General features: G+C 41.1%; 1 protein-coding gene across 1 annotated transcript in view; it reads right to left on the reverse strand.

The window, feature by feature from the left end:
• The window catches only part of LOC128660765 (ensconsin), a 198,195-nt gene that overhangs the window by 94,195 nt on the left and 91,896 nt on the right, over positions 1 to 12,104 (reverse strand). The window contains exons 5-6 of the mRNA XM_053714774.1: positions 3,177 to 3,271; positions 1,965 to 2,218 (exon numbers count right to left, since the gene is read on the reverse strand). Coding sequence (XP_053570749.1) covers positions 1,965 to 2,218; positions 3,177 to 3,271 — 349 coding nt within the window. The remainder of the gene's footprint in view (positions 1 to 1,964; positions 2,219 to 3,176; positions 3,272 to 12,104) is intronic.

A 12,104-nucleotide genomic window follows, 5' to 3' on the forward strand; every position in this document is an offset into this window, starting at 1 on the left:
AATCTACGCCGTGGAACAGGAACAAGGCCCTTCAAGTGTGACAGGTTAGTAGCCTCGCTCCTGACATGGACTTGAGTTTTAAAAAGCAGGCAGCGAAACTCGTCAACATTGATTGCTTGTGGAGCTGTTAATATGAGTCAGGATGGTTTCGCAGAAAGACTCTCCCTGCATCTCTGTACTCTAACTTTCGCCCAGGCTCTCACTGAGAGGCTGACAGGACTACTTAAAAATCCAGTTCCAATGTGAAGAGTACTACCCTCCACAAGAGACTACTCCGAAACTCCGGCACTTCTCTGCCATCCTCCTGTGACGAAAGGCAAAGAATGACTAGGGGATAGGGGAAGTGGGGGAGGTATTTAAGCCTTTGGTTGGGGTGTCTTTGCCTCCTCCTGGTGGCCAGGTTCTTAATTCCCAATAGTAATGAATGAAGCTGTGGACTCTCCTCCCGTTTAGATAAAAGCAGTCTACAAGGGTAAACTGCATCTCCGTCCACCGCTGCAGCCTGTATCAACAGAAGGCCTGCGGACTGTAGTAGTAATCGAAGCCCGCAAACTGTATTGAGTAACTAGAGCACCAGTATCAATTATTAGTGCAGCTGTCTCCAACACTCCTGCGTGACTGGGGTCTGGAATTTATGGAGTCCATCACTAGGACTTAAATGCTTGTCTGTGTCCTGTATAACAGTGCTTGTGAAGCCCATTTACCTATGATAAATGAGACCATTTACCCATAATATATCTGTAATTTAGTGTAAATCACACCGCATTATCAGACAAGGGATTAAGGTTAGGAAACTGGAAAGGGGCATGGGAGTCCCAGCGTCGACCAGTATTAAATATACCAATACACCATTGAGATTTATACAACTATATCATCCCCAGCTCTTAATAAGAGCCAATCCATGTTAAGACAATTTATTGTTTTTACAGAGCGCCTACCTCCATGATACAAGGCAAAGATCTACTGAGAGGGTGGGGGAAGTGGGAGGGATATTGGGATATTTGTAGCTTTGTTTGGGGGGTATTTGCCTCCTCCTGATGGCCAGGTCGAGTATTCCCATAGGTTATGAATGTTCTCGTGGCCTCTCACTGCCATCAGAAAGAAATCTATATAAAGATAGTTTCTATGTAAGATACATTATAATCTAAAGGTCATTCATCCTGAAATAAGGATTCATTTTTAATTATATAGCAAGATTCTGTATATTTATAGCAGTAATATTTTTTGCTAAATTAATTAAATCCATCACCAATCTCATGCTCTACTAGAGGTTTTTGTCAGATTATTTTGGAAATATTATCAGTTTTGTAGTTCTCAAAATATTTGTGTCGAAAAAATAACATTCCCCTTCTTCACAGAATTTTTTTTATAAAATAAACAGAGAGATGAGAAAAAGACCTTAAACGGACATGATTATGAAAGAAAACTTTTGGGTTTCAGATAGAGCATAGAATTTTCAAATTTATTTCTATTATCAAATTTGCTTCATTATCTTGGTATCCTTTGTTGAAGGAGAGCAATGATGTACTGAGGCCTAGCTGAACACATTGGGTGAGAAAGTGACAAGGATCTAGCACACAGTAGTACATTGCTTCTGATCCTACCTCTGTATGCTTTTCAACAATGGATACCAGGAGAACGAAGTAAATTACAAGAGAGAAAAATTGCATGTTCTTTCTGAATTATGAACGTTTAGTTTTGGTTTTTCTGTCCCTTTAATGCCATTACTACTCTGTAAATCTATGTACACAAACTCAACCCATACTAAGTTTCAAGAAGCTTACTGAATAGAATATTGTTTGGAGTAGAATAGATCAGCACAAGGAAGTGTATGGATGGAGGGGCAAGCATTTAAAATGAAATATCATTTTTATTGTTTAAGTTTAATACAACTATTTAAATTGTTATTATTAAGGTAATCATCATGTTTTCTCTCTCTTTTAAAAAAAAAAAAAAATACTTACCCTCTTTGGTCTTTGTAGCAACTGAAGGTGTCTCCTTTTCTGATACTGGTGACGATTTGGACTCTGAGCTTACACATTCCTCTGCTTTCTCCTTTGGCTGTAATTCTGACCCTGCATTCTTTTTGGTAACATTTAAGACATTTGCTGTAAGTGGTGGTCGCTGAATAGGAACAGGCTTTTGGGTGGCAGAAGGAGAAGAAAGCCTGGTTTTTGAAAGGCTTGGAGATGGTGAGCGGACCTTTTGTGTCCTTTTACTAAAAGAGAAATCCAATGTTAACATTAAAGGGACACTGAACCCAAATTTATTTTTTCATGATTCAGATAGAGTATGCAATTTTAAAGGGACAGTCTACACCAGAATTTTTATTGTTTTAAACGATAGATAATCCCTTTATTACCCATTTCCCAGTTTTGCATAACTAACACATTTATAATAATATACTTTTAACCTCTGTGATTATCTTGTATCTAAGCCTCTGCAAACTGCCCCTTTTTTCAGTTCTTTTGACAGACTTGCAGTCTGGGACACAAAAGTCTAGCCAATTAGTGCCTGCTCCCAGATAACTTTTCGTGCACGAGCACAGTGTTATCTATATGAAATACGTGAACTAACACCCTCTAGTGGTGAAAAACTGTTAAAATGCAATCTGAAAGAGGAGGGCTTCAAGGTCTAAGAAATTAGCATATGAACCTCCTAGGTTAAGCTTTCAACTAAGAATACCAAGAGAACAAAGCAAAATTGGTAATAAAAGTAAATTGGAAAATTGTTTAAAATTACATGCTCTATCTGAATCATGAAAGTTTATTTTGGCCTAGACTGTCCCTTTAAGTAACTTTATAATTTACTCCTATTATCAATTTTTCTTTGTTCTCTTGGTATCTTTATTTGAAAAAGAAGGCATCTAAGCTTTTTTTATTGGTTGAGAACTCTGGACAGCACTTTTTTTATTGGTGGATGAATTTATCCACCAATCAGCAAGAACAACCCAGGTTGTTCACCAAAAATGGGCCGGCATCTAAACTTACATTCTTGCATTTCAAATAAAGATACCAAGAGAATGAAGAAAATGTGATAATATGAGTAAATTAGAAAGTTGCTTAAAATGTAATGCGCTATCTGAATCACACAAAAAAAAAAATGTGGGTTCAGTGTCCCTTTAAGTGAGAACCATATTTTTTTTTCTACTGCACCTAAATATATCATGCACTTACTTTTCAGTTGTTGGTGAAGGAGGTCGCTTTGATATGTTAAGAGGAGAAGGAGATCTTCTACGTGCAGTCATATCACGTTTTTCTATCTCTGAAGCCTAACAGAGAATATCATGCCAGTTTTAACCTTTTTCATTTTTTTCATTAATATGCAATACAGCATGAATCATAAACACATCTTTCTGAACATGGATAATATGGCCATACAATAAATAAACTTAAGAACAATCTTCATTTAATGTTATCAACATACACATTTAATCTAACGTAATCTCGTGATCCATGCTTTCATGAAATTATTAAATATATCATTACATTAAAAGAAAAAATCAAATTGATGTATCTGTTTTATCTACAAATAAGAAACCATTTGAAATTTTCTTCGTATACAGAGCTGTTGACAACCCCCTATCAGAGATTTCCATAGGGTCTACTTCCTTGTAGAACATTTCAATGGGGTGATTTAAATGCTGCTAGCTGCACAATCAGTTGTTTTATTAATCATTGTTCGCAGAAAATATTCAGAATGATGGGAGAATTGCTACTGCAGTACCACATCATAAAAAACATAATTTATTCATACCTTATAAATTTATCTATTTCTTGAAACGGTGAGTCCGCGGATCATCTTAATTACTGTTGGGAATATCACTCCTAACCAGCAGGAGGCGGCAAAGAGCACCACAGCAAAAGCCGTTAAATACCACTCCCCCTACCCACAATCCCCAGTCATTCGACCAAAGGGAAAGGAGAAAGGAAGTAATCTAAGGTGCAGAGGTACCTGAAGTTTATAGAGAAGCAAACTGTCTGAATAAAAGGGCGGGCCGTGGACTCACCGTGTCAAGAAATAAATACATTTATCAGGTAAGAATAAATAAATGTTTTCTTTCTAATGACACGGTGAGTCCACGGATCATCTTAATTACTGTTGGGAACCAATACTCAAGCTAGAGGACACGAATGATAAGGGAGGGACAAGACAGTTAACCTAAACAGAAGGCACCACTGCTTGAAGAACCTTTCAAATTTGTAAAATTTAGAAAAAGTATGCAAAGATGACCAAGTCGCAGCCTTGCAATGCTGATCTACAGAAGCTCCATTTTTGAAAGCCCAAGAAGATGAATCAGCCCTCGTGGAATGAGCCGTGATTCTCTCAGGAGGCAGCTGACCAGCAGTCTCATATGCCAAGCGAATAACACTCCTCAACCAACAAGAAAGAGAAGTAGCCATAGCTTTCTTACCCTTACGCTTCCCAGAAAAAACATAAAAAAAACATGAAAAGACTGGTGAAAATCCTTAGTCACCTGCAAATAATATTTCAATGCACGAACCACATCCAGGTTGTGCAACAAACGCTCCTTATGAGAAGAAGGGTTAGGACGCAAAGAAGGAACAACAATCTATTGAATAATATTCTTATCAGAAACAACCTTGGGAAGAAAACCCAAGGCAGTACGCAGAACTACCTTATCAGAGTGAAAAATAAGAAAAGGTGATTCATGCTGTAAGGCTGAAAGCTCCGAAACTCTTCGAGCCAAAAAAAAGCAACCAGAAACAAAACCTTCCAAGATAACATCTTAATATCCAAAGAATGCTCAAACGGAGCCTGTTAAAGGACTCTAAGAATCAAATTAAGAATCCAAGGCCAAATTCAAACCAAGGCCTGACAAAAAGAATGAACATCTGGCACATCCGCCAGGCGCTTGTGCAATAAAATAGATAAAGCAGAAATTTGACCCTTCAGGGTACTAGCAGATAAACCTTTCTCCAAACTCACCTGGAGAAAAGACAAAATCCTAGGAATCCTAACTCTACTCCATGAGTAGCCTTTGGATTCACACCAATATAAATATTTACGCCAAATCTTATAATAAATGTTCCTAGTCATAGGCTTACGAGCCTGAATCATAGTCCCAATGACTGACTCAGAAAAACCATGCTTAGAAAGAATCAAGCATTCAATCTCCAAGCCGTCAGCTTCAGAAAAACGAGATTTGGATGTAGGAAGGGACCCTGCAGAAGAAAGTGCTTCCTTAATGGAATATGCCAAGGTGGAAGAGAAGACATCTCCACCAGATTTGCAAACCAGATTCTGCGAAGCCACGCCGGAGCAATGAGAATCACTGATGCCCTCTCTTGTTTGACCCAAGCAATGACCAGAGAAAGGAGAGCAAATAGAGGGAACACATATGCCAGACTGAAAGTCCAAGGAACTGCCAGAGCATCTATCAGAACAGCCTGAGGATTCTTTGACCTCGAGCCGTACCTCGGGAGCTTGGCATTCTGACGAGATGCCATGAGATCCAACTCCGGCTCCACCAACTGAGAATCAAGCTGGAAAATACCTCTGGATGAAGTTCACACTCCGCCGGATGAAAAGTCTGTCTGCTAAGAAAATCCGCTTCCCAATTGTTCACCTCTGGAATGTGGATAGCAGACAGACAACAGTTGTGAATCTCTGCCCACTGAATAATCTTGGCTACCTCTGTCATGGCCAAGGAACTCCGAGTTCCACCCTGATGATTGATGTAAGCCACTGACGTTATGTTGTCAGACTGAAACCTGATAAACTGGGTTGAAGCTAGCTGAGGCCAGGCTAGAAGAGCATTGAAAATTGCTCTCAGTTCCAAAACATTTATTGGAAGAACCGACTCCTCCCGAGTCCATAGACCCTAAGCCTTTAATGAACCCCAGACAGCACCCTAGCCCAGCAAACTGGCATCTGTGGTTACAATCACCCAGGCAGGTCTGCGAAAGTAAGTTCCCTGAGAGAGAAGATCCTGAGACAACCACCATGAAAGAGAATCTCTGGGCATCTGATCTAGAACAATCTTTGGAGATAGATCCGCATAATCCCCGTACCACTGCCTGAGCAAGCATAACTGCAGAGGTCTGAGATGGAACCGAGCAAACGGAATGATGTCCATGACTGAAACCATCAGACCAATAACCTCCATGCACTGAGTCACTGACGTCCGAGGAAGAGACTGAAGAGCAAGACACATTGAAAATCTTTGACTTTCTTGTTTCTGTCAGAAAAATCTTCATCTCTAGAGAATCTATAATGGTCCCCAAAAACACCACTCTTGTACCCGGAATTAAGGAACTTTTTCCTAAATTCACCTTCCAACCGTGGGAGCGCAGAAAAGACAACAACAACTAGTTGAAAAGATGGAGCCTAAACTAGAATGTTGTCCAGATAAGGAGCCACTGCAACACCCTTCAATCGAAGCACCGACAACAATGCTCCCAGGACCTTTGAAAAAATTCTGGGAGCTGTTGCCAGAACAAAAGGAAAAGCTACAAACTGAAAATGTTTGTCTAGAAATGCAAATCTTAGGAACCTGTGATGATCCCTGTGAATGGGAATATGCAGATACGCATCCTTTAGATCCACTGTGGTCATGAACTAACCTTCCTGAACCAAAGGAAGAATGGAATGAATAGTTTCCATCTTGAAAGACGGAACCCTGAGAAACTTGTTTACACTCTTGAGATCTAAAATAGGTCTGAAAGTTCCCTACTTTTTGGGAACGACAAAGGGATTGGAATAAAAACCCAGAGTCTGTTCCTGAACCAGAACAAGAACTATCAGTCCCATGTCGGAAAGATTCAGAACACAACATAAGAACGCCTCTCCATTTATCTGGTTTACAGATAACCTGGAGAGAAGAAACCTGCCTCTGGGAGGAAAACTCTTGAACTCCAATTTGTAAACCTTTTTCCAAACCCTCCTGGAGAAAAGACAAAATCCAAGGAATCCTAACTCTACTCCACGAGTAGCCTTTGGATTCACACCAATATAAATATTTACGCCAAATCTTATAATAAATGTGCCTAGTCATAGGCTTACGAGCCTGAATCATAGTCACAATGACTGACTCAGAAAAACCACGCTCAGAAAGAATCAAGCGTTCAATCTCCAAGCCGTCAGCTTCAGAAAAACGAAATTTGGATCTAGGAAGGGACCCTGCAGAAGAAAGTGCTTCCTTAATGGAATATGCCAAGGTGGAAGAGAAGACATCTCCACCAGATCTGCAAACCAGATTCTGCGAAGCAACGCCGGAGCAATGAGAATCACCGATGCCCTCTCTTGTTTGACCCGAGCAATGACCAGAGAAAGGAGAGCAAATAGAGGGAACACATATGCCAGACTAAAAGTCCAAGGAACTGCCAGAGCATCTATGAGAACAGTCTGAGGATCCTTTGACCTCGAGCCGTACCTCGGGAGCTTGGCATCCACCAACTGAGAATCAAGCTGGAAAATACCTCTGGATGAAGTTCCCACTCCGCCGGATGAAACCTGTAGAGAAGCATCTGCAATAAAGGAATTAGCCAACTTCAAAGCCTTGATTCTATCTTGAATTTCACCAAGAGGAGTATCTTGCTGAATAGAATCAGACAATGCATCAAACCAATATGCCGCCGCACTAGTAACCATAGCAATACATGCAGCGAGTTGCCATTGATACCCCTGGTGAACATAAATCTTTTTAAGCAAAGCTTCCAACTTCTTATCCATAGGATCTTTAAAGGAACAGCTGTCCTCAATAGGAATAGTGGTCCTTTTGGTCAGAGTGGAAACTTCTCCCTCCACCTTAGGAACCATCTGCCAAGATTCCTTAATAGAATCAGCAAAAGGAAACATCTTTCTAAAAATTGGAGAAGGGGAAAAAGTAATCCCAGGCTTCTCCTATTCTCGTGCAATAATATCTGAAACACAATCTGGTATAGGAAAAACTTCCACCGAGAAAGGGACATCAAAAAACTTATTAAGTTTACTAGATTTCTTAGGAATAACCATGACTGATGCCTCAGAATCATCCAAGGTAGCCAAAACCTCCCTGAGTAACAAACGGAGGTGCTCTAGCTTAAACCTAAAGAAAACAACCTCAGATTCAGAAGGATTTACACAATCAGAATCCGAGATATCACCCTCAGATGCTACTAAAGTATCTTCCTCCTCAGACTTATGAAAAGAAACACTAGACACAATTGCAACAGAATCAGAAACCTCATACTTCCTCTTGTGCTTCCCCTGCAACATAGGAAAAGCAGACAAAGCCTCAGATACTGCCGAGGATATATGGGTAGCCATATCCTGCAAGGAAAAACCAACCTGAGACAAAACACAGGGCACTGCAGAAGATTGGGACGTTTGAAAGCTGCAGATTAGCCTGAACAGGAGACTCCTGAACAACATCCGTCCTAGACAATGAAGGCTCAGAATCAAAAAGTCTATCCTTGTAATGTAATGTGCTCTCAATACAAGAGGAACAAAAAGGGATAGAAGGCTCAACATTAGTATTTAAACAAAGAGAACAAGCAACAACTTGCAGGGCCTCTTGGTCCATCTTATTCCAAAGGAAAAAACCTTAATCAATAAAAAATTCTAAGCTCAAATCAGAATTTTAATGAAACAAAAAAACATTACTCTCCCTTTAAATTTTAAACAGACTTTTTTTTTTTTTTTTAAACTAGAAAATCCTTAAATAAACTGCACAATAAATCTTGCAGCAACAATTTTTCACAAAATGAATGCAATAAGAGACACAAACGTTATAGTTCCTGAAATTTAGACAGAAACTTAAATATAAACAGAGCAGCAGCCCCACAAAAAAAAACCAACAGGCAACCTCAACACCTCAGCAAGCTCTGCTGAGGTGCCTACCTGACCTCCTTGCTGCCGGAAACAAAGTCAGAAAATGATCTGGACCCCCATACAGCCGCACCGGAGAGAACATTGAACCACCTCTGAGGAGCTATGCAAAAGAGCTGCAACATCCAGGAACAACAGGAAACAGCTAAAAGGGCACCAAAAATGTCCCTGCTTGGCCTAATAAACCTCCCGGTAGCCATTAATACACAAACAAAAAAACATGTACACCAAAGTGAAAACATAATAAACTGAGCCTCCAAACATCCCAAGTGCCTGCAAAACTGCCATACAATAAACCGTTAACCTAGAAGGCCGATTGTATATTTAGACAGAATTAACTGTCAAAGTGCCAAATTCTCCTATATCAAAACAGGGAAATAAATAGGCACTTACCTCAAAAATCTTTCCGGCAGCAGGACAGCTCACTTGGTATGAGAGGGGCTTCCTACCTCACATGGACCTGTGGAAAAAAGAAAAGGCTGAGTAAACTTACTCAAACTTTCAACCAAGGACAGCATGAAATACCTTGGGAGGCCCAGTGGGGATTATACCCCACAAGTTCCCAAATGCTTAAAAGCCACCACTTGCTCTACTAAAGAGACTGACATGAACTACGGCTAAACCCCCAAAGAAAACCAGAGCAAACTTGAGATCTGCTTAAAAAATAAACTATTGATTGAAGAATCAGAAACCTAACTTTACCCCTCCTTGTAACTGATACAAGCAAATAGAATGACTGGGGATTGTGGGTAGGTGGAGTGGTATTTAATAGCTTTTGCTGTGGTGCCCTTTGCCTCCTCTTGCTGGTCAGGAGTGATATTCCCAACAGTAATTAAGATGATCCGTGGACTCACCGTGTTATTAGAAACATAATTTATGCTTACCTGATAAATTCCTTTCTTCTGTAGTGTGATCAGTCCACGGGTCATCATTACTTCTGGGATATTAACTGCTCCCCTACAGGAAGTGCAAGAGGATTCACCCAGCAGAGCTGCATATAGCTCCTCCCCTCTACGTCACTCCCAGTCATTCGACCAAGGACCAACGAGAAAGGAAAAGCCAAGGGTGAAGTGGTGACTGGGAGTATAAATTAAAAAATATTTACCTGCCTTAAAAACAGGGCGGGGCCGTGGACTGATCACACTACAGAAGAAAGGAGTTTATCAGGTAAGCATAAATTATGTTTTCTTCTGTTAAGTGTGATCAGTCCACGGGTCATCATTACTTCTGGGATACCAATACCAAAGCAAAAGTACACGGATGACGGGAGGGATAGGCAGACTCTTTATACAGAAGGAACCACTGCCTGAAGAACCTTTCTCCCAAAAATAGCCTCCGATGAAGAAAAGGTGTCAAATTTGTAAAATTTGGAAAAAGTATGAAGCGAAGACCAAGTTGCAGCCTTGCAAATCTGTTCAACAGAGGCCTCATTCTTGAAGGCCCAAGTGGGAAGCCACAGCTCTAGTAGAATGAGCTGTAATTCTTTCAGGGGGCTGCTGTCCAGCAGTCTCATAAGCTAAACGAATTATGCTACGAAGCCAAAAAGAAAGAGAGGTAGCGGAAGCTTTTTGACCTCTCCTCTGCCCAGAGTAAATGACAAACAGAGAAGACGTTTGTCGGAATTCCTTAGTTGCCTGCAAGTAAAATTTTAGAGCCCGGACTACATCCAGGTTGTGCAGTAGACGTTCCTTCTTTGAAGAAGGATTTGGGCATAAAGAAGGAACAACAATCTCTTGATTGATATTCCTGTTAGTAACTACCTTAGGTAAGAACCCAGGTTTAGTACGCAGGACTACCTTATCCGAATGAAAAATCAAATAAGGAGAATCACAATGTAAGGCTGATAATTCAGAGACTCTTCGAGCCGAGGAAATAGCCATTAAAAATAGAACTTTCCAAGATAACAACTTTATATCAATGGAATGAAGGGGTTCAAACGGAACGCCCTGTAAAACATTAAGAACAAGGTTTAAACTCCATGGTGGAGCAACAGTTTTAAACACAGGCTTAATCCTGGCCAAAGCCTGACAAAAAGCCTGGACGTCAGGAACTTCTGACAGACGTTTGTGTAACAGAATGGACAGAGCTGAGATCTGTCCCTTTAATGAACTAGCAGATAAACCCTTTTCTAAACCTTCTTGTAGAAAAGACAATATCCTAAGAATCCTAACCTTACTCCAAGAGTAACCTTTGGATTCACACCAATGTAGGTATTTACGCCATATCTTATGGTAAATCTTTCTGGTAACAGGTTTCCTAGTCTGTATTAAGGTACTAATAACTGACTCAGAAAACCCACGTCTTGATAAAATTAAGCGTTCAATTTCCAAGCAGACAGCTTCAGAGAAGTTAGATTTTGATGTTTGAAGGGACCCTGTATCAGAAGGTCCTGTTTCAGAGGTAGAGACCAAGGCGGACAGGATGACATGTCCACCAGGTCTGCATACCAAGTCCTGCGTGGCCACGCAGGTGCTATTAGAATCACTGATGCTCTCTCTTGTTTGATTCTGGCTATCAATCGAGGAAGCAACGGGAAGGGTGGAAACACGTAAGCCATCCTGAAGTCCCAAGGTGCTGTCAGAGCATCTATCAGGACTGCTCCTGGATCCCTGGATCTGGACCCGTAACGAGGAAGCTTGGCGTTCTGTCGAGACGCCATGAGATCTATCTCTGGTTTGCCCCAACGTCGAAGTATTTGGGCAAAGACCTCCGGATGAAGTTCCCACTCCCCCGGATGAAAAGTCTGACGACTTAAGAAATCCGCCTCCCAGTTCTCCACTCCCGGGATGTGGATTGCTGACAGGTGGCAAGAGTGAGACTCTGCCCAGCGAATTATCTTTGATACTTCCATCATAGCTAGGGAGCTTCTTGTCCCTCCCTGATGGTTGATGTAAGCTACAGTCGTGATGTTGTCCGACTGAAACCTGATGAACCCCCGAGTTGTCAACTGGGGCCAAGCCAGGAGGGCATTGAGAACTGCTCTCAATTCCAGAATGTTTATTGGCAGGAGACTCTCCTCCTGACTCCATAGTCCCTGAGCCTTCAGGGAATTCCAGACGGCACCCCAACCTAGAAGGCTGGCGTCTGTTGTTACAATTGTCCAGTCTGGTCTGCTGAATGGCATCCCCCTGGACAGGTGTGGCCGATTACCTCCATACATTGAGCCACTGACGGGTGTTGAATGGAATGAAGAGTGCGGCAAGCACTTTGAAGTCTTGATAGCCTGTCCTCTGTCAGGTAAATCTTCATTTCTACAGAATCTATAAGAGTCC

Source organism: Bombina bombina, chromosome 1 (assembly GCF_027579735.1).
Source record: "Bombina bombina isolate aBomBom1 chromosome 1, aBomBom1.pri, whole genome shotgun sequence".
Lineage (NCBI taxonomy): Eukaryota > Metazoa > Chordata > Amphibia > Anura > Bombinatoridae > Bombina > Bombina bombina.